The sequence below is a fragment of the Notothenia rossii genome (assembly GCF_949606895.1).
Source record: "Notothenia rossii genome assembly, chromosome: 3".
In the NCBI taxonomy this organism is placed as follows: domain Eukaryota; kingdom Metazoa; phylum Chordata; class Actinopteri; order Perciformes; family Nototheniidae; genus Notothenia; species Notothenia rossii.
The window spans coordinates 43006850-43030545 of record NC_136901.1 but is presented as its reverse complement, the minus strand read 5'-3'; the positions used below and the strand labels follow the sequence as shown (position 1 = coordinate 43030545).

Genomic DNA, 23696 nt, shown 5'->3' with positions numbered 1-23696 from the left:
AATGTTAAAAATAAAAAAAACTTTATTAAAACAAATCCATTTCTTTCCAGGTCAGTCTCAGTTAATGGGTCCTCCTCAGCCTATAGTAGCAACACTTGGACATGATGTGATTTTGCCATGTCACCTGGAGCCTGAGGTGGATGTTACTGCAGACACGTTGGAGTGGACGAGATCCGACTTAAACCCAATATTTGTCAACGTGTTGCGTGCTGGTCAGGACCTCCAAAACACCAGAAATCCTTCCTACAAAGGGAGAACCTCGCTGTTCAGAGATGAGCTGAAGCATGGAAACATTTCTCTGAAACTCTCCGAAGTACAACTCTCTGATCTGGGAACGTATACATGTGATACTCCTCTAAAGCATAAACATTCGTCTGTTAAGCTAGTTTTAGCTAAGTACACTCACAGTTTGTGTTCATGGTGGAGTTTGCATTTATCTTTCATAACTTTTAGAAAACTCTAACGGCAAACAGTCAGTGTTATTCATGGTGACCAACATTTAAGTATTTTACTATTTATACGATGATTATTTGCAAAACTGAATTGATTTAGAAAGCTTATTGGCAACATTATTGTCAGGTACTTCTACTTCTATGGTTTTAAACTACTCAGTACAGGTTCATAAACCAGCTTCATTTAAAAAATAAAGCTCAAATAAAGTATTAAAAATCAAGTGGGACATTAAGAAAGGCAAGTGAAGACTTTGAAGGTGAGTAATATAGAAAAACATTTCATTAATAAAAACATCACACTACATAATCATAATGTAAAGCTATGAAAAAGCAGAGAGCTTTTAAAAATATGCGGAATTCAATAAATGCATTTATACAGGAACGGAACGGGCAATGGGAATTTAGTTAGTTATTGGCCTTGCGCACATTTCAATTTGCTAATATTATATTGTTAACTAGTGTCAAAAGTGTCAGTATTCTGCTCCCACTGACACTCCTGTTTTAAAGGTGTCTCTTCTGTTCAGCATCAGGTCCTTCCTCTCCGCCTGTCATCAGTTTATCAGGGCTGGACGGTCAGAGCGGAGGAGTGGTGCTGCAGTGTGAGTCTGCAGGCTGGTATCCGGAGCCTGAGGTGTTGTGGCTGGACGCTGAGGGAAAGCTCCTCTCTGCTGGACCTCCAGAGACAGTCAGAGGTCCTGATGACCTCTATACTGTCAGCAGCAGAGTGACTGTGGAGAAGAGACCCAGCAGCAGCTTCACCTGCAGAGTGCAGCACCACAACACCACCCGCACCACACAGACACACTTCCATGTTCCAGGTAGACAAACTGTTTATTTAACATGTTTTATTCTCCAATAGCTGCTGTTCATTTGTATATGATGTTCTGTGTTTTATCATTTCAGATGATTTCTTTAAGCTCCAGTCCAGGTTTTCTACCGTCATTATTGGTCTGGCCGTCAGTTTGGCTGTTTGCATTCTGTTAATGCTGGCTGTTTCTTTCTTCTCTCTGTGGAGAGAACACATATTCAGTAAGTCACTTACAGTCGGGAGATTTGATTCAGTTTGGTTAATTAAAGGAGTCCTATTAAGCTTAGTGCTGTATGTTCTGTAGGTTTGTGTGCATGTTAATGGTCTGCAAAGGCTATAATATCTCCCACAAACTCCCCCCCCCCCTGCCCGAAACACCTCTATTGGACTTCTTTGTTTTGAACATAGTGACATCACTATGTAACACTCATGCTTCTATTGGCTAACTCTAGGGGCGGGACATCTCTAAGCAGTTGACCAATCACCCACTGCTCAGCTAAATGTAGCCTAAAAAGTTTCATGTGCTTCGATCCCTTCCTAAAGTTCCTCTAATTCTCTTTCAACACATCTCAACACACGTTTAATTTCACACAGAGACAAAGAGAAAGCATTCGGATGAAGTTGATAAAGGAGAAAAGAAGAACCGATCTAAAACTAAAGATCAGTTTTTCAATGAAGGAGAAAGAGGACAGCTGATGAAACCTGACACTGTGCATATGGAGGCTTTGAAGGGAAACATTGGAAAGAAGGGCAAAAAGGTAAGTAGAGAAACCACTACATGAAAAAGTAAAGTCTTAGCAAGAAGCACAGAAGACTTTACATCAAGATACAGGATCTGCCAGAAATGCATGAAAACATGTGTCATTGTGTGGCACCTTAAGAAATTATCATTAAAGAAACGTGACTGTTCCTCTCATAGAAAAATCAATCTGAGCAGCAGCTGCTTGAGGAGCAGAGGAGGAGAGAGGAAGCTGAGAAGGAAGTCCAGACTCTGAAAGAGCAGCTGAGGAGGAGAGAGGAAGCTGAGAAGGAAGTCCAGACTCTGAAAGAGCAGCTGCAGAACAAGAAGAAAGAGGTTCATCTCCACTTCATAATGAAACACATTGATTCCTGTTTGAATTCTCTTTCAATGTCCTCCTTAGTGTAGACAAGGTCAAACCTGCAGGTCCAAGTGGAGTCCAGATAGTCCTACTTTTAGACTGTGAATAAATTATGTTAATCTTCCTGCTGTTCTTTCAGGTTGAATCTAAAGAGTCTGAGCTGCAGGATCTCCATGCAGAGAAACAGAGGAACGAGGAGGAGCTGCAGAGCCTGAAGGGAGATCTGGAGAACAAAAACAGAGAGGTTCACCTCTTCATCTTTGATATTCTGCATTCATTGGAAAACAGAAAAGCATTTGAGGAAACCCCAAAACAAGTCATCAGGAGCAGGGACACAGCATGCCACACTTAGGTTTCAGGCTTACAAAGTTAATTGTAGTGCACTATGTTTACTTCAATACATGTTCTTCATTCAGTAACATTGAGCATAACAGATCCACCTAACTGTATGAGCATCTATAATGACCACATGCTGTGATGTAGTACTCACGTGTCTCTGCATGTGTTTCCTCTACCAGCTGTGGAGAATTCAGACGACCATAAACAGCTTTTTCAGATTTGATTGGGTAAGTGGACATGATGTTAGTGCATCACAGCTGTGGATCCTCAGATCAGGGGCGCTGGGGAACCGGTTCAATCCCGCCCTGACCCCCACTGCAGTCAACATGCCGCTGTGTCCTTGGGCAAGGGACTTCACCCTAAATCACTCCTGTGGGAATTGTCCTCAGTATTGATGTGTTACATGTCTGATATACAGTATGTCATATGTAATGTCAGCGCTTTGAGCATTTGGAAAAGCGCTGAATAAATGTAATGAATTATTATTATTATTATAATAAGATAAACAAAAATAACAATGTAGACACAACAGGAAACGAGTCAATGATCTTAATATCAATGTTCATCACTAATAGATTGCAAAGAGATAATCAGACTGGATTCTTTAACACTTAAAACTGTGCAACACTTTAAAGTTTGAAGGGTATGTTGAGTCAAAACAAATCCAGACTTCAAAAACAGAAGAACAGAAGAAGAAGGATGAAGCTGAACAGGAAGTGGAGACACTGAAGAATGAGCTGGAGAGCAGACAGAAGGAAACAGACAACAACATCGCAGAGGTTACTGTTTGAATATGTTACTAAAAGTATAGTTTTCAGTTGATCTTCTCTATAGAATATATACAGGATCGGTGCAGAAAGTAAACAATGTATTTAGATTCTAGACGTGTTTGGGGCAGAGTATATTAACTGTTCATGTCTAACATCAAAAAGTTGATGGTCATCCAAGAGTTTATGTCCTTGAGGCATGCTGGAAGTTTAGGTCATTGATTGGTATCATCTAGATACAAAGGAAACTTCTGTAGTGTTTCCTTTTTAATTGGAAGCATAAATAAGCTCAATAGAAAAGGTCTTAGTACAAAACCCTTACTTTTCTAATATAAATCAGGGTAAAGTCCAGCAGTGTAAACTAGACATGAGTTTAGTTTCCATAACAGATGCAGATGAGTCACTTTAGCCCTGATATACATACGAATAAAGGTTTATGATAAAACATGTCTCTCTCTCTCCTCTCAGTGTGAAGTGAAGGAAGCTGAAGTCCAGCAGCTGCAGGAGGAGGTTCAGAGGATGGAGACCAGCCTGCAGACCCTGATGGAGTCCATCAACATGGAGGTGTCTCATAAATTCAAATTTGAAATATCATAAGATTATATCTGTGAAGGCTATGAAAGATAGGAAACCTCCATGTTTGCAGTCTTCTCCCCTCTCATTGTTGGCACATGGCAGAACTCTGTATGCTCTAATGTGGATCTTTATGAATTTCAGAATAGATCCAGAAAATGGAGACACCATCATGCACAAATTGCTCCATGGAGCTATGACTACTGATGATCTAAAGATCTCCCTTTTCTCCACAGTTGGAAAGAAGCCTAGCTGCTGAAGCCAAGTCTCCTTCCTCTTCTTCAGTAAGTTAATGTTTTCTGACATAAAGCTGATTTATCATCACTAGCTTTAAAACAGCTGCTGTGGGAGGAAAAGGCATTTGAACTTATTGAGAGTAGTTAAGCTAAAGTTCATATTTGTCATGTTTTGATTTGTTCAGTTCCCCAAAAAGAAACACTCATCTCTCCTCTCTCTTTCAGTGTAAATGGCCAATGGTTTCCAGACAGAAGTTTGAGGAGGAGCAGCAGAGGAAGGAAGGAGCTCAGAAAGAAGTTCACGTCCTGGAGGAGAAGCTGCAGAAAGAGACCAGAGAGGTTTGTGTTGTTTTCTCTTCTGAAAGTCATTCACAGTGACCTTACTCTTGCTTGTGATCGATAAGAGGTGATGTGACAAATCATCAGTTCAAAATGGAAATGAGTAAAAGTAATTGCTAACTGTATATTTATTTATCATTTATTAAGACTAATGAACAGCTGAAGAAGGCAAAGGGTCAACTGGAGAGCAAGGAGAAGGAGGTACACACACACACACACACACACACACACACACACACACACACACACACACACACATTGATTAAAATAACCAGTAAATGAAATCTGAGACAAGAATAACTGAAACTGGAGTGAAACTGTGTCACAGTAAAATTATTTATTGTCCTGTGTTAGATGTCAAATGTCTCTATCTCTCTTTACAACCCAGTGACTGAAGAAGCTACAGGAGGAGAAGAGAGGAAGCTGAGAAAGAACTGAAGGACCCAAGGAAAGAGATGGAGAGCAGGAAAAAACCATGAGACAAGTTACCACATTATAAATAATATTAACGTTAAACATCAGCATGACTCAGATTGATGCTCAGTGAAGAGAATCACACATTTCTACATTATTATTCTGGTCTATTCAACAATTTAAAACGTCTTTTGTTTGAATGGTGTGAACAGCCTATGTTTTATATATTTTAAGAAAACATCTCAAAGATTGAGCTTTTATAAAGACAAAAGTTGAGCTAATGCAAGTCAGCAAAATAAAAGTTGTTGGTTTCTCAGTAACTTTCATTTGCTTATGTCTGCTAGATTTATAATGTATATTTGATCTTAACATATTTGTTTTTCAATATTTGTTATTCTGTCCTAATCTTATCGACGACTAAATTGTCTGTAATGAACAGAATCAACTGCGTTTTATTTTGAAAATCATTGATGATGGTGTACAGTTCTGATGGTTTTTGCTTTGGATGCATCAACTTCCAAAATATGTTTTGTATATACTGTATATACTGTATATATGTCCTGTGAGAAATACATTTCAATGTATGCGGTAGAGTTGTATGTGTACATTAAATTATGTTTTTTCAAAATCATTTGACAACATTTTTTGTTTACTAGAGCCACTTTTTTGAAGTTTAAAGACAAGTCTGTCCTCTGTCATGCTAGATTAATAATGATTATCAAATTATTAAACTCCGTTAAGATATTGCTGATCATTCTCTGCAGCTTGTTCACTGCCAGAAATACAACACATTGTCATTTAATACATATTTTTGGAATAAATGTATGGATTAGAGCAGTATGTCGCACATTTCTGAACAATTTGTTACTCATTCATTACTAGGAATTTAAAATGTATTAAAAGTAATGTAGAAATATATTGAGTGCATAATAATACTAATTACAGAGGGTTAAGTTATTTAACAAAAACACTGGCTAAGTTATTTTTTATTGTAACATTTATTTTCTAAAACAAAAAACATTTCAATTCTGTCATACCCGTCTCATCTTTATGTTTCTATATATTATTATCATTATTATTATTATTATCATCATTATTATTATTATTATTATTATTATTATTATTATTATTATTATTATTATTATTATTATTATTATTTCTTTAATTCCAGTTGTTTTATCTATTTTTCATACTTTTATTTATTCACTTATTCACCACCAGCCGGCAGTGTCTTGTTTGTAGTCTCCAATGAAAGGCTGTTTAAATAGAAAGCTACACTCCCCATGATGCATTGCGCGGCGGTCCGTTGCCAGGATACAGCACTCAGAAGCTATCAGGCGTTGCTAACAGCCGTTGATGCAGATTTACGGAGTTTATAGCGAATTTAACGTGTTTAAGAGACTTTTAAAACACACACAAAGGGTTAGTTTATCCTTACAGGTGATTTTATCCGAGCTGTTTTCCGTTAAAGTGTTGTTTTGTCGCCGCGGACGGATTTAAGGCCTCCTGTGGTTCGGTTTGTGTTTAGCTTGTTATGTTATGTGGCTAATCGCTAAACATAAATAAAGGGATTTGAATGTGCTTGGGGAGTAACGAAATGACTTAATCACGATACAGAGGATAAGGTAACTATATTTGATCATAATTACGTTACAAAAATAAGTAATCAGATTACTGTTAAATTCTTTAAAAACGTGGATTACCAGCACTCTTACGATACATTTTGAAATACAGATATAGATAGACTTTGATTGTAGATGGAATAATAATGCAAAATCTACAGGGGTCCAAGCACAAGGTGGTGAAAAGCAATATTTAACAGCTGTAGCCTACTGCAGACTAGAGGGGTGAATGGCCCCATGCTGCTCAAGGGCCTCTGCGCAGGTGAGTAAGTATCCTTCAACACACAGGTCAGAAAGCAAATGAGAGGCTCTGGTAATCTGAGCATACACGATGGAGTTACACAGTCACCGTGACTTGACCCTCATTGACCGCTATAATAGCTTCGTGTCTACCGTTGCTACTGTTTTTACCACTCCAATTATCAGTCCGTGTTTCAGAGAGGCAAAACAAAAAACTGCTGAGGTCTGCTTTGAAGATAGTAAAGCTTTAGACATGTGGCAAACTTCAGTTCAATTGGCCGTAAATAGACGTACTGCCTTCATTTCCGTTTTGCTTTTTATTTCGGCTACTTCCATTCTTTGAGTTGTTTAATGCAGCACATGGACACCTGATTTATGAAACAAAAACACTGTTTCCTTTAAATTGAAGATTAAACTCAAACAGCATTATAGTAGTCTGTGTAGCCATGTCTTCTTTTGAGATGACACTCATATCTCAAGTATAAAAACACTTATTTAGTTTCTTGTATTGATTTGTACAAAGTAGCAGGAAATGGAAATACTAAAGTAAAGTACAAGTAAGTTTATATGAATGGTCTTTATTTGAACTGCTGGTATATTTAGCAAACAACTTCATTTTTGTTCCTTTCTGTAAAAGATTATTATACTACTTATTATATTTTGTATGTATTCTTTAGTAGAGCAACTGTCACAAAACCACATGTTCCGATAGGATACAAATCGGCTTTCATTTGTAGCTTGTGAATTTACTCCAGGTGGAACTAAAGTCTGATTTAACACTTGATTATATTTCACATCATTCACCCAGATCTGTAAAGTAACTAAAGGTATTAAATACATGCAGTGGAGTAAAAGTACACAATTTATCTCTGAACTGGAGAGGGGTAGAAGTAGCATACAATGTAGATACTCAAGTAAAGTACCTTTTATAGTTGTGCTTGAGTACAGTACTTGAGTAAATGTACTTCCCACCTCTGCTGCTAAGCTACTTCTTAGACTGGTTTTGTGTTGACTGTAGTGTTAATACTTATTTCAGAGACCCAGCAGGAGAAGGAGCACTGAGAGCAGCATGGAGGAGAACAAAGAGACCCCCAGACCTCAGGTCAGTGTTCACTTCATCACAATATATTCCTAACACGGTTATCCCTTACACTGAGGGACATTTGTGTTGTGTAAGGACTTGACGGGAAAATGTGCGGTCCTCCACACACACTCTCACCCATGAGTACGCGGTACGCAAAAAAACGGGAGGGACGAGAAACTGCGAGACCGTTGGCAGAAGGAAGAATGGAGAGAAATATGTTTAAATAATACCATAAATAAAATATTACCTCTCATGTATGATATATGAATAATACATTTTCACAAATGGATTAAAGCCAATCTTAAAATTATTAAACAAACGCCGCTTTGAGGCTCCTCCGTGCACACAAAAACATAACTTGGAGAAATAATTAAATACGGATATGTTATTGAAAACTACCTCGATTATGTTATGTATTCTCATAAATGATGCGGTAAGCAGAAAGACAGAATTACTTCAAACTGGCGCCGTTTTGCATTTCTCTAGGTTGTATAGGTACGAGTATGGTTTATACTATCATGTTTAATCGTGTTTTATGCCGTTTGCCAATACTTGATAAGTCGCTCGTAAAACACAGGATTTGGTACAGCTAATATAACACAACACATTAGTTTTATTTCCTTTAACTGGTGGATATAGAGTTGCTGCGGGGGGGGGGGGGGTTTAAGACGCACAGGCTGCAGTGGAGGCGCTGCGCACAGCTGATCGACAGCTGGAACACAAACCACGAAAAAAATTCAAGATCCAGTCGTCATGACTCCACTCCGGAGGGATTCCCCCATAATTTCTTACAGTTTCTCATCATAGGGGGTCTCCTCTCCCCGGTACAAATACACTGCCACACTGCCTGTGGAATGTTATGGGTATTTTGTAATTAGCTTTTTTCGGACCACTTATTTTGGGGCGTTTCTTTGACTATGTATAGGCAAATATGGGCTGCGCCGCATTTCGAGTTGATTGTGATTTATAAAGGGAAACCGGCGTACCCAGTGTTTTATAAATCGGAATATTCTTGTGCGTATTTATTTGCTTTGTCCTACGTAAGCCACCTTCCCACGTGAACCCTACGCAAAGCTTTATAAATGAGGCCCCTGGTGTATATCAGTATGTAGTGTCTCTACTTTAAAGAGTCCTCTCCTGCTGATGTTCAGGTGTATATCAGTATGTAGTGTCTCTACTTTAAAGAGTCCTCTCCTGCTGATGTTCAGGTGTATATCAGTATGTGGTGTCTCTACTTTAAAGAGTCCTCTCCTGCTGATGTTCAGGTGTATATCAGTAAGTAGTGTCTCTACTTTAAAGAGTCCTCTCCTGCTGATGATCAGGTGTATATCAGTATGTGGTGTCTTTACTTTAAAGAGTCCCCTCCTGCTGATGTTCAGATGTATATCAGTATCTAGTGGCTCTACTGTGATATGTCTCCATGATTTAATGTTCAAAAAGCTCTTTATTGACTTCCGGTTTGGTGAGCGATGTGATGGCTGCTTAAAGAACGTGCTCCCGACATTCGGTGCTAAAAGTTACCAAACGACAACCGGAATACATAAAACATTTATTTCACAGTTTGGCTTAAGAGTTTTGGTCTTGAGAATTTCTAGAGGAAAGGGTAAAAAATATTATTTGACGGAGATGGAGCTAGCCTACCTTGTTCTGCAGCGTGGTGGGGGACGACGACACTCCTATGGACCTCGAGGAAGACCAAACTGGGAGAGCGGACATGAGCCTCATACTGATACCTCATTCACACCAACGGTGTTTCAGGGCCGGTTCGGAGCTGGAGCTTGAAAAGCACCGGGTTTTCCTCTTCACACCGCAGCGGAGCAGCCTCTTAGCTCCGGAATCCGGTTCATTTCAAGCACCAAAAAATTGTCCGGCCAGAGCAAAAGCACCACATACGTCACGCTTACGTCGAGGCGGGGGCAGGGGCGGCATCAACTCCTGAACAACAACAAAAAGCCAGCGTTTTATCCAGTTTGTACACAACGATGGAGAAAATTAACAAGCAGCAGTGGTCCACTGAAGAGACCAGCTACCTGCTGGGAATCTGGTCTTCTAAAGAGGCACAGAGGAAGCTGGAGCACAATCGGCCATTGTTGTTGTTGTCGGTGAGGGGGTTTCCGCGCTGTTTGGCTTTATGAAGCAGGCACGCAAACGGTTACTTCATGACGCAAACGATGACGCAATGACGCAGCACCAGTCGGACTCTGGGCAGTGTGAAAAGAGCCGGAGCTAAACCGAAGAACCGGTTCTGAACCTGAAAAGCTCTAGCACGGAGCTTGAACCGGAGTTACGTTGGTGTGAATGAGGTATGAAAGAATTGAGAGGGTTCAGGAAAGACAACGGTCAGCAGCTGAAAGAGATTAGTGAAGAAATAAACATGATTAACACTAGAATTGCGGAGGCAGAAGGGCAGATTGAGGCGACTGAAACACGGCTACAGGTGGCGGAGGAGGCTGTGACGGAGCTGCTACAACTGCAGGTGCATCTGGATGCTAAGCTAACGGAACTGGAAGGTTGATCCAGACGGAAAATCTGAGTCTTGTAAATCCTATCTAGAGAAGTAAGATATTAACTAAACTAAAAACAGATAAAGTTGAGGTGGCCTTCTTGCAGGAAACGTATCTATACGATACAGAGCATACTAAATTAAGAAGACTTTAAACATCAGTACCAGTTTGGAACAACAATTGAGGAAAATGAGGAAGAACTGATGATTCAAATGTTGTAGTACAAGTAGTAATGTATAGTTTGTGCATAAATTACAATTGCAACTAATGTGTTCATTTTTTTTAGTCGATTTTTCGGACGAATGCTCTTGGGCCAGTGGTTACAATGTTGGGGCCAGTGATAATGAATGTCTACCCCTGAGTACTCATCATCATATGCGGCTGGCCATAGGAGGGGGGGTGGCAATATTCTTTACAGTTTTTAACCCACGTTTCAAAAGAAGGACACAGAGCGGAGATATATATTAGTGAGAAGAAATCTAGGTGGTTGATTGATTTCTCTACTAAATATTTATGCTCCTCCTAATTCAGATTTTTTAAACAGATATTTGATTTAATTATAGCAGAAACTCAGGGGGTCCTAATCTGTGGGGGGGGGGATCCAAACATAAGATTGAATCCTAAACTGGACTCTTCAAATGTGCATACTGGGCAGCCCAAGCTGATAAAAAAGAAAATCAATTTGGCAATGAAAGACAAAATGGTGAAGTTTCCCCTCCAGTACTGTGGGATGCATGTAAAGCTGTGTTTCGAGGGAAGATAATTGGATACAGTGCTCACTTAAAAAGAGCCAAGCAAAAAAAGACAAGTTACAAGGAGAATTAAAAACTTTGGAACAAAATCATAAAGACTATATTGATCAGAAAATAAGAGGACTGCTCAAAAATAAAAATAATGAAATAAATTAGATGTACAAAAAAAGTAAATTTTCACAAAACAGAAATACTATGAAGGAGAAGGAAGAGCTAGTAAATTATTAGCCTATAGGCTGAAAAAACAACAAGCAGAGAATTCAATTCATAAAATAAAAAATCCTATCACTAATTCTATACAGTATAAACTAAAATAAATACAAAATAGTTTTGAAGGATATTATCGAAAGCTATACTCCCAAGCTCAAATTGATGGGGAGAAAATTGAGGATATATTTAAGGGGATACATCTGCCTAAACTGAACAGTGAGCAGAGAAGTCAGATGGTAGTCAGCTATAGCACATCTTAAATCGAATAAGGCCCCAGGCCCAGATGGGTTTCCTTCGGAATTGTACAAGGTGATGGAAGATTCATTGGTACCTATGTTGCAGTCTACCTTTAACTGGGTTCTTAAGGAGAACATTATACCCCCCTCTTGGAAAGAGGCAGTCATTTCACTTATTCCAAAAGAGGGAAAGGATACAACTGAATGCAGTAATTTTAGACCATTTAGCGTGTTGAACCAGGATTATAAAATCTTTACCCATATACTAGCCAAACAAATAGAGGGATTATTACCACAAATGATTAGCCTTGATCAGACAGGATTTGTACGAGAAAGACAAACCCAGGACAATATCAGAAGTACACTACATATAATCAACCATATAAATGAAAGTAATTTGGAAGCAGTATTAGTTGGGCTCGATGCAGAAAAAGCATTTGATTGTGTAAATTGGACTTTCCTGTTTAGAGTTTTAAATACATTTGGATTTCACAGTATTATATTTATAGTTATAGTTTATAAAAAACTATACAGGCTCTATATGAGAGACCTAGGGCCAGAATCAAATTCCTTTCCATTGGAGTGGGGAACGAGACAGGGCTTCCCAATTAGCCCTCTCTTGTTTGCAATCTTTATCGAACCTCTGAGCCAGTGAATTATTCAGAATAACAATATCAAGATAATAGTAATGAATGGGGTGGAACACAAATATCTCCTTATTTGCTGATGACATTTAAGTGTATCTACCCAACCCAGAACAATCTCTGGTAGTTATTTTCAATGTTTAGACCCTCCAGAAAAACGCGGGCGAAAATCCTTGATTATGCGGGCTAAATTCCTTGATTATGCGGGCTAAAGTCCTTGATTATGCGATAAAAAATGCGGGGTTTTTATGTGATTTTATGCGGTGAAATTGCGGGAAGTTGCGAAATATGCGGAAAGTTGCGAAATATGCGAGGAAAAAGAATAACATTTTTTTTAAATATTGGGCTGTCTTATTTATTCTCTCTCACACACAACCTGCCACTAACGTTAAACCCCTTTACTATTCAATTAAACACATTCAATGTTTATTTATTGTAAAAGCAATTGGGCTTTTTTAATCTCACACACACACACACACACACACACACACACACACACACACACACACACACACACACACACACACACACTTCTCCGCCTCATTCCGTTTTCATTTACTCGTTCGTTATCTGACCAGCTTCAATCTTGTAGGCTACTCACTTAGTTTCTTGTAGCCCTCGAAAGGGTTTTGGAGGTTGATGCCTCGGTGAATGTGAGTTGTTTGGCTTTCTTGTCCGCAGCAGCAGAAAGCATTTTCGAATGTTTGAATGAATCAAAGTGGGTCGTCACCGTCGATTTTCTCTTATGCTCCAACACAGAATAGTAGAATAGTTTCACACCACTTTTTGCCCGGTCTTTAGTAGAAATGTTCGTCGGTAAATGAGATGGATTAGATTTTTTCATCTTGGTGTTTTCTCTATCGTGTGAGCTCCACACATTCACTCTATACAGTGTTGTTTACATTCTGTGATGCGCGAGCTGATGACGTCACGTCAAGACGAGTCAACTTTTTTTTTTCTCAACTTTGTGTGGAAAAATGCGGGGATTATGTGGCCTTTTGATAAATATGCGGCCTTTTAAAAATCTGCGCCATTTTGCTGATTATGCGGTAAATTCTGCGATCGCAGAATCGCGTTTTTCTGGAGGGTCTAAATGTTAGAACAATATGGATCTTTCTCTGGATATAAACTGAATGTTTTGAAAAGAAAAATTCTGAGTTTTTAGTACTTCCCCTCAGTAAATATGAAGAAAAACTATAAATTGAGGTGGGATGCTGAATCCATGAAGTACTACCTTTGAACCAAAAGATTAGGCAAGACATAAGGAGATGGGACCTTGTTCCTGTTCTCAATTTTAGTTTACGCATTGAATCGGTTAAAATTGTTATTTTGCCGAGACTGCTGTATCTCTTCCAGTCCCTTTCACTAGAACCATCTAACCAACAATTTCAGGAGTGGGATAAACATATCTCAAGGTACATTTGGCAGGGACGAAGGCCAATATTTAAATATCAGAGTTTACAATTGTCTAAAAACAAGGGCAGTGTCGCACTCCCATGTTTAAAGGATTACTATATTGCGGCTCAATTGAGAACATTAATATGCTGGTGCAATCCAAAGTACGTTGCTAGATGGAAGGAGATTGAGAGTGCTGTATCAGAATAAATTCCAATTCAAGCTTCAAATTGCAAAAGTGTTGATGAATAAACTAAACAAATGGATAAACCCATGGATCAGTCTGTCATTTAAGGTGTGGAACAGACTGGTAACTCAAAATCACTTGAGGGAGGCTGTAAAGGGTTTAAGATGGTGTGTGTGTGTATGATCTAAAATGTGTACCTGGAAGATGGGATGCAAGATTTAAGTTTTGGTCTGCACATATTTTCTCAAGGGGTCCATGAACAGCTTTCAGAATCTGAAGGGGCAGTTTGACTTGAAACGTGATGATTTTTACAGGTTCCTTCAAGTTTGTCATTACATAAATCAAATACAGAGTACAAGCACAAGTTTTACAAAAGGTTTTTCAGGTAGACATTTCATTTAAATTTGAATTGTTATATTTGGGTGCTTTACCACCAGAAATGTTTTCCTCTAAAGATAAATATATATTTTCACTCCTGCTGCTTGCAAGAAGGCCATCACCAGAATGTGGTTAACACCAGGAAAACCTACTTTGGATGAGTGGATTGACATTGTGTATGATATTTTTAAGATGGAAAGGATAACCCTTGCTTTGAGATTGGAAAAGGGAATCTTTTTGTTAATATGGGAAAAATGGGTAATCTATGTTACACCAATACGACCATCTTTTGTCTAGAAGGGATTTTTATATCTTTTTTTTTTTAGTATTTTATTTTTTCTTTGAATAAGTTCGAGGTAACCCATAACCCTGTTTGTACTGTATATCATGTTATAGCATGTTTAAAGGTCAGTGAGGCCTTTTACATGTGAAAAGCTAAATAAAAAAATATTTCCAAAAAAAAGCTCTTTATTTTTCTCATACTGCCTCTGCTGCAGCACCTCTTTTAACCCTCTGTCTGAAACCAGAGCCTTGGTCAAAATTCTAAGAAAAATGTGGAAAAAGAAGAATCCAATTCTGTTGAAAAGACAATAATTCGGAGAACAAAAGTCAAAATTATGATTCAAAAACATTGAAATTCTTAGAGTTTGGAAAAATCTCAATACTGTCATTCTGAAACATGTAAATATAAAAAAGTTTAAAAAAAAAAAATGCTATATCCTAATTCAGAAAAAATCTGAATGCTGAGAAAAAAGTCAGAAAAGATTGCAGTCAAATCACTAGAAAAAGTAAGAATTCCAAAAAGCAATGTATTATGAAAAAAAATACAATAGTGGATATGATATGTTTTATAATGATTGATCATTAAAGTGTTCTTAAAGCTGTTAAAGGTGCAGCTAGTTTGAATGACTTTGTATACTGCAGGGTAGCTTGTGAATTTACTCCAGGTGGATCTAAAGTCTGATTTAAGACTTGATTATATTTCACATAATCATTCATCCACATCTGTAAAGTAACTAAAGGGATTAAATACATGTAGTGGAGTAGAAGTACACCATTTACCTCTGAGTTGTAGTGGGGTAGAAGTACTAAGTAGCATAACATGGTTGTACTATGTATTAAAAATAATCAAATTCTGATGATAAATATAATAGAATAAAACATGTGATAATAATACAATTTCAAAAAATTACAGTTTTGGGGAAAAAGTCAAAATCATGAGAAACAGTAAGTATTATGAAAAAATTTACTATATTATGAAAAAAGTCGCAATTTTGAAAACGATGTCACAATTTTGAAAAGAGTCCATATTACGAAAAAGTGAGAATTCTGGAAAAAGTCAAAATAATGAGAAAGTCAGGATTCTGAAAATAAACAATTACTTCTGAAAGATGTAACGAATCAGATAAAAACATTCTGAGAAAATTGTGAAAATATGGAGAAAAATCTGATCGAAATTCAAATCAAAAAGAAATTCAGAAATCTGAAAAAGGAAAAAAAATGGAGAAAGTCAGAATTCAGAAATAAGGTCAGATTTGGAGTTTTTTTAACTAAAGTCTTTGAAATAAAAGAAAACATCAAATTTGATAAAGTATGATTTGGTCATATGAAAATAAATGGGCTTGTTTTATTTTTGTAGATCTCTGCACCAAGGCCTCTCACTGACTCTTTCTCTTGCTGAATATTTTAGGAACGGAGAAGAAGAAAGGAAACCGAACATCACATCTGTGACCAGTGTAACAAATCCTACTCAACATCTAGAACTTTAAAGATTCATCGGCGCATTCACACTGGAGAGAAACCCTACAGCTGTGACCAGTGTGGGAAAACCTTTTCTAAGAAAAGCATTCTTTCATCTCATCAGCGTATTCACACTGGAGAGAAACCATACAGATGTGACCTGTGTGGGAAAACCTTTGCTCAGAAATGTCACCTTTCATCTCATCAGCGCATTCACACTAGAGAGAAACCACACAGCTGTGATCAGTGTGGCAAAACTTTTTCTAAGAAAAGCAGCCTTTCATCCCATCAGCGTATTCACACTGGAGAGAAACCGTACAGCTGTGACCAGTGTGGGAAAACGTTTTCTCTAAAAGGTTACCTTCAAACCCACCAGCGAATCCACACCGGAGAGAAACCACACAGCTGTGAAGAGTGTGGGAAAAGTTTCACTACATCAAGTAAACTCACAGTCCATCAACGTATTCACACGGGAGATAAACCATACTGGTGTGAAGAGTGTGGAAAAACGTTCATTTCATCAGGTGAGCTCACAATCCACCATCGTATTCACACGGGAGAGAAACCATACTGGTGTGAAGAGTGTGGGAAAACGTTCACTACGTCAGGTGATCTCAAAAAACATAATCGTTATCACACAGGAGAGAAACCATACTGCTGTGACCAGTGTGGAAAAACCTTCACTACATCAGGTGATCTCAAAAAACATCATCGTATTCACACAGGAGAGAAACCATACAGGTGTCAAGAGTGTGGAAAAAGCTTTTCTCATGGTAGTAATCTTAAAGCCCACAAACGCACTCACACTGCAGAAAAACCATTTAGCTGTGACCAGTGTGGGAAAGCTTTCACAAGATCTGATCATCTTAAAGTCCACCAGCGCACTCACTCTGCAACCATCTGATCCTTTTCTGAGTCAAGCTAGCATTCCTCCTGATTTTCTCCAATTGTAAAGCTGACCAACAGTGACTTTACCTTCTAATAAACATGTTTTTTTATGGACAATTTTAGTGAATATCGAGTTCAGAAAGGTTCTAACTATTTTTTGTTGCCCAACACTCAGTGAATATTTGTATTTCTCATTTATTTTCTGTTGACAGATCTGCTGTTTAAGTGTACGTGACAGACCTCGCCTTTACCTCACCTACCTCTATTAAGCGTACCATTAGTACAAACATTTAAATTGGCTATAATTTGGTCCAAGAATGTCTTATCAGGCACAGCATCTATTGCAAGTCTGTCCGTCCTGGGAGAGGGATCCCTCCTCTGTTGCTCTCCCTGAGGTTTGTCCCATTTTTCCCTTTAAACTGGGGTTTTCTCCAAAGTTTTTCCTTGTACGATGTGAGGGTCTAAGGACAGAGGGTTTCGTATTGTCATACTGATATTCTGTACAACCTGTTAAGTCCACTGAGACAAATGTAACATTTGTGATATTGGGCTATATAAATAAACATTGATTGATTGATTGAAACCAGACATATGAAACTAGACAGAACATCCTGAACTATTGAACTATGCACATTATGCAGTCGAGCACAGGATGTAGACGGACTGCGTGAAGATTTGAACCAACTTCTTGGTACTTTTTAAAATGTATTTCAAGTGATTTTCAAAACATTAAGACACGTTAGATATGAGCAGTGATAAAGTACATTTGTGATGTTCTTGTTTTGTTTGAACAAACATTGTTCTAGTGAAACTCTGATATAATATTATCTCATGTTCATTATTTGACTTCATTGTGACGGCCGTCTGTGTTCTCAGTTAATGTGATTCTTGCTGCTGTAATAATCTGAGCTGTGAACTTAAAACTTGTTTTCTATTTCCTCATTAAACTTGTCAACATAAATAGACCCTGCGACTCATCATTACAAACGGTTTAATGTTTTACTATAACTTATAATAACTTTGCATTAGGTTTTTATGAGTGGTCTTTATTTGAACTGCTGCTAGACAGAGTCAAAGAGGACATTGTCCTTAGACCCTCACATCGGACAAGGAAAAACGGTACCACTTTACAATAAGACTACCCTTATAAAGGATTCATAAAGGGTTTATAATTAGGTTATGAATTAGGTTTTAAAAACTTTATAAATCATTAAGAACCATTTATAAACCAGTTCTAACATAGTTTTCATACATCACCACAGGCTCACTATTTGGCAAGATGACTAAGCCTTATATTGGCGACTTAGCGAGAATCAACTCGGTGAATAACAGATACCAAGGATGCTGGCTGATGAAGGAGACGAAGTAAGCTAAGTAGCCAACCTATACATTAGAATACTAATTAACGCGTCGTGTCCCGCGCTCTCTCTGGGTGAACAACAGAACATCAGCCACGGTGGTGCCAACGTACACCGAATAATCATTAGAAACTGTTTAAAGTCCTTATCTTGCGTAATTTACTGTAGCTGAAAGATCATAGAACTGTTTCAAAATGCATTAACTTGTTGGGTCTTATTCCAGTAACACGTGATATAGATCGAATATCGTTTCCTATTTGCTGTAAATCACTTGTTAATATCGGGAAAATGGGTCAAATTCAGAGGTATCCAGAAAAGTCTGGATTCAAACTTGCCGCTGCTTGGTGCTGTGTCGTGACGTCACGTGTGGTTCCGCGAATCCTGGTGAGTTCAGCCCGTCCCAGCATCACACAGTGTAGCATTGCTGGTATAGCCGCATGTCAACTTTGTGTATCAGTGTTTATCTCCGAGTTTGTCTTGTTTTTTCCGGATCATGGTGAAGAGGTGTGTCGTTGGCGGGTGTAGCAACACCAATCGGGATGGTTTTACCGTTCATTTGTTCCCGAAAGAGAAGGTTTTACGCTGCGCGCATTGGCTGTCGATCCGGACGGCAGCAGGGAGCCAGACAGCGGCAGCCGGGAACCACACGAGACGTCACGAAATGGCCTGCTTCCAGAAGCAAAGTTTTTTTATTGGACCTAATATTTTTCCTTTTTTTACATATTATTCAGTATGAAATAAAGAAACATACATTGACTATCTGTTGCATACACCCCCCAGAAATCAACTGCCAAAAAAAGTTTTTAATGTAAGATAAGGACTTTAATGTTTTATAATAACTTACAATAACTTTGCATTAGGTTTTTATGTATGGTCTTTATTTAAACTGCTGCTAGAAAGATTAAAAGAGGACATTGGTGTTCAATCGGAATCTCATCTTGTTTCATCTTCATGTTAATTTTCAGTGAGCCTTTTTTATTTTACATTCATATTCTCTGTTTCTCTTGCTCATTACTGAATGTTTTTTATTCTGTTGGGGTTTTTAATTCCTGCATGTAGCCCTTGGCTACATTTCAAGCTAAATGACCTGCAAGATTAGTCTGGGGGGGAGAGGGGTCATCTCAGGAGAGGGTAGGACATAAAGGGGGGACAAAACCTTTGTGGTAGATGAGGGGAGGAGGGGTTCACACCTTCCTCCTGTTGTCCCTGAAGGTTTCACATTAGGCTTGTTTGAGACGAGCGAGAATGACGCAGACCTGCGCAATTGCGATCGCCGTCTTGCTAGAGCGTTGCATGATGGTTAGTCATTTTGTCCGACTTGCTCTGAAGGCTCGCCTACATGAGACGTTGAAATCTCGCGGGAAAAAGACGCCCGCAGACTTGAGAGCGAGGCGCGGTGAGGTGGCGCAGTTTCTCTCCGCGGGCTTCGGAAGCGAAATGCTTGATGGGAAACGACTCGCTTGTATCTCGAGCTGAGCGCTCATTGGTGGTTTTTACCCCGTGCTGCTGGTGGAACTCTCCAATTGGCTCGGCAAAAGTTTGTTGTTCTTTTGTGTCAGTTTTATGTCGCCACTTCCATTCACATTTTTCATCATTGTTCCTCAATGTTTATCATGAAATTAATATCCATATATTTTATACTATACTTGCACTGCTTACCTTTTTCATACTTTATATATCTTAACATATTCATACACACTGTTCATACTGCTCACAAGCTGCAGTGTATATCTAGTGTATCCATACCCCTCACTATTTATTCATCATTCAATTCCTTCTATATTTTATTCTGTAGATTGTGTACATTACTTTTCACTTTACTGCTTTTTGCACTCCTAAACTGCATTTTGTTGTCTCAGTACCTGTAATCTGTGCAATACCAATACAGTTGAATCTAGTCTTGAGCAGGAACAAATGTATTTACTTAGTACATATCTGACATTAACGACACAACACATTTGTGCATTCTTTATAAATGCAAACCGAATCAAGCCGATTCCGGAGGTGGTGGTATGCACCTTAAAGTTGTTTGCAATCCGCCAAAAAAACGAGAGAAAAAGGAATAGAAGAAGCCGACTCTGAGCTGTCCGACTTCAATCAAGCTTTTTGAGACCTCCCCTGGCTGCGATCGGCTATTCTCGTCTACTTTCGAGGCGAGCCGCAGCTCATCTCAAACAAGCCTATTAAGTCTAACACAGCGTCCACACGGCGGCGTGCGTTGAAGCTTGCCGGCGGGCGTGTCTGAAGCTCGACCAACAACCAATAACATGAATCTCCCGCCCCGGACACACAAGAACGCGGTTGATTGGCTAGAGCCTGAACTGGCATATGATTTGATTGGCTGACGCTTCCGTCTAAGCTTCAAAAGTTGAACATTGCTCAACTTTTGAAGCGAAGTGACGCTCCCAGAATGCAGTTCGGCAAAGCGTGACGTCACCCCATTAAAAGTGAATGGGCAGAGGCGTTGAGGCCGTCAGAGGAGTTGCTACATAACAATTACTTCACATTTATATTTCGAAATGGAAGTAGTACACTGTATAAATTGGATCCAGTGTACGAGAATGAACTGGTAAAGGTTGGAGGAAGGCTAAATAAAATGGCAATGCCTGAGGAAGCAAAGCACCCAATCATTCTTGGAAAACACCACCATGTCTCTAAAACCATACTTCGAGATATTCATCAACAAGTTGGTCACAGTGGAAGGAATCATATGTTATCCAGGTTAAGACAAACATACTGGATAACATGTGCCAATGCATTAGCCAGAAAAATAATATTTGAATGTACTGTGTGCCGACGCATGCATGGAAATGCAGGAGAACAAAATATGTCAGATCTGCCAAAAGACAGAATTACCACAGACCTACCACCATTCACATATGTTGGAGTGGATTACTTTGGCCCACTGGAAGTGAAAAGAGGACGAAGCATTGTGAATCGATATGGAGTTATCTTTACCTCTCTAACAACCGGAGCGGTGCACTTGGAAGTAGCTCATTCGTTAGATAAAGATTCATGCATTAATGCCTGCAGACGTTTCATCAGCAGAAGAGGACAAGTATTGGAGATGAGGTCAGACAATGGGACTAATTTCGTTGCCACTGAAAGAGAGCTGAAGGAATCTATAAAAGAGTGGAATCTGAGCAAAATAGAACAAGCCCTCCAATAAAAGGAGGTGAAATGGACATTCAATCCTCCTCATGGAGCACATCATGGCGGAGTATGGGAAAGACTAATCCGGCTTGTAAAGAAAATTCTGCTCTCCATCACAAAACAACAAACACTTGATGACGAAAGCCTTTCAACAGTTCTGTGTGAAGTTGAAGGAATTCTCAATAGCCGACCAATAACTACAGTGTCAAATGATCGAAATGACTTGGAACCTCTCACACCAAGCCATTTGCCGCAGCACAAGGTCAATCCTTCGTTGAACCCCAGGCTTATTCCATCAGCAAGATACATACTCAAGACGCCACTGGCGACAAGTGCAGTACATAGCAAATTTGTTTTGGACCAGATGGATCAAAGAATATCTACCACTTTTGCAAGAAAGACAGCAATGGAATCGCATTAAAAGGAACTTCATACCTGGAGACATCGTAATAATCATGGATTGAAATACACCTCGTGGATCCTGGTTAATGGCAAGAGTTATGGAAATGCGTCCTGGATCTGGAGGACTGATTCGGAGTGTTCTTCTTAAGACAAAAACCATCACGCTGGAAAGACCAATAAGCAAAATATAGCTACTGGTGCCTGCCTTAGAATAAGGAAATAACTGAATATGGACAATTAAGACACCCTGTCTATCTCAAATAGAATATGAAGACTGCCTTTCTCTGGCTCTTTTTGAATGTTTGTTTATTGTTATTAAAGATGCCCATAACAATAGGGGCCGGTATGTTAGAGCCAGTATTTTTGATTTGATAAGAAAGGCAGCCTAATTGTGACGTCTGTAGTCAACGCACTATAAAGGACTACAATTCCCACGGTCCCTGTGCTAAAGCCACAGTGATGGGCAACCTGTTGAGAGACGCCGTCGAGGAACAGCTTTTAACCGTACCGTACTCGTACCGTATACGTACACACAAATCGTACAAGTACCCTTTAAGTTATGAAGTTATAAGCATTATCAAAGAAAGAAAGAATACCTAAGTTGTTTGTTGTTTTATTTGAGTTTTGCCTATTTCTTTTGAATATTGTAAAGGCCTATTTTTCTTTTGTTGCATATGTGCAAAATATTTTGAGCAAACACATCACAACATCTTCTAAACCATCGGAGGCCAAGCAACACTTCAAACTGTGAGTAATTTAAAGGAAAGAAACGAGTTAGAACTGTCTGTTTAAGGTGTCTCGTGGCTTGATGGAAAAACAAGGAAGGAAGCCACCACAGTACAAGACACTTTTTTCAACTATCTACACACTGTTGTGCTCAATCTCAAGCACACTTACTTTTATGGGCTTTTTTCTGTATGTAGAAAACTATGCCCTACAGAAAAATGTGCAGAAACACCAATATTCTGTTGAAACAAAACATTTGTAGTTCTCTCCACAACGAAATGGATGCACAGCAAACACAGTTGCAGTTGTGTAAACCAAAAGTATGCTCTCTATCGGATACAGTAAATGGAAAAGACAGCTTTAACCGTTATGCTGCAAATAAACTATTCAATTGACTTCAGTTCATCCTCCCTCTCTCTTATCCTCCCTCTCTCTCTTATCCTCCCTCTCTCTCATCCACCCTATACCTCTTCCTCTTGATGCTATCCATGTATCCATTGTTGTTGTAAAAAGGTATTATGTGTAGCAGGGACGTGCTAAGGTACGGGCTAATGTTGCCCAGGCAACGACCCGTTTGGCCTTTTTGGCTGATCTGCCCCTCTGGAGAGAGCGAGAGTTTGTTTTTCTGTTTTCTGTTGTGGCCGAATCAACATGATAAGCCCACAATTAGTATTGTAGCGTCTCGCTGCGGGAAACAGACTTTGTCAGCGCTGTCATCTGCCGGTGCGTTAAGACCACCTCAGGTTCGGATTTTGGAAACTTGATTTTGAGTTGTCTCATGGCAGTTAGGCTATAAGGGACAAACCAGGGGACTTTACTTCCTCTTGATACCGTCGGTTATTTACAAAAAAACACCTAAATATAGCCTACTTGTTGTTTTTGTGCTTCTGTCTTTCTGTGTCTTTTCATCTGTAAACTCCCTCAACGCTCGCTCTCTTTTCTTGATCGCCCTGTCACGGAGAACACTTCACTGTCCCGCTTCATTGTAGGATTTCTGCCATGTCTCTACTTTAGTTTGACCATCTCTGTTACTAAGTTATGGAATACTAAATAAATAAGTAATTAGATACCTTACCGTTACTGCGCTCATAAAGAATGATAAGAATAAGAATAATGCGTATTTAACTGGTTTAATTAATTAGTGAGTTT

The 23696-nt window shown here is 38.9% G+C and overlaps 2 protein-coding genes across 5 annotated transcripts; both read left to right on the top strand.

Annotated features, from left to right (window-relative positions):
- The first annotated feature begins 419 nt into the window (after positions 1-419).
- Positions 420-5224, top strand: LOC307034441 (uncharacterized protein). The gene is made up of 13 exons (XM_079673279.1): positions 420-709; positions 977-1270; positions 1356-1481; positions 1855-2018; positions 2180-2335; positions 2500-2604; positions 2879-2926; positions 3335-3478; positions 3935-4030; positions 4276-4323; positions 4501-4614; positions 4762-4815; positions 5003-5224. Exons 3-13 carry the CDS (start codon positions 1436-1438, stop codon positions 5003-5005), a joined length of 978 nt encoding a protein of 325 aa, XP_079529405.1. The 5' UTR covers positions 420-709; positions 977-1270; positions 1356-1435; the 3' UTR covers positions 5006-5224.
- Positions 5225-6330: 1106 nt separating this feature from the next.
- Positions 6331-17869, top strand: LOC307032779 (uncharacterized protein). Of its 4 annotated transcripts, XM_079671027.1 has the most exons (4): positions 6331-6653; positions 6812-6912; positions 7927-7992; positions 15971-17869. In XM_079671027.1, exons 2-4 carry the CDS (start codon positions 6880-6882, stop codon positions 16922-16924), a joined length of 1053 nt encoding a protein of 350 aa, XP_079527153.1. In that variant the 5' UTR covers positions 6331-6653; positions 6812-6879; the 3' UTR covers positions 16925-17869. The 4 variants fall into 4 exon arrangements, with proteins under 4 accessions (XP_079527153.1, XP_079527155.1, XP_079527154.1 ...); XM_079671029.1 differs by lacking the exon at positions 6812-6912; XM_079671028.1 differs by having other exon boundaries at positions 6331-6916.
- The last annotated feature ends 5827 nt before the right edge of the window (positions 17870-23696 follow it).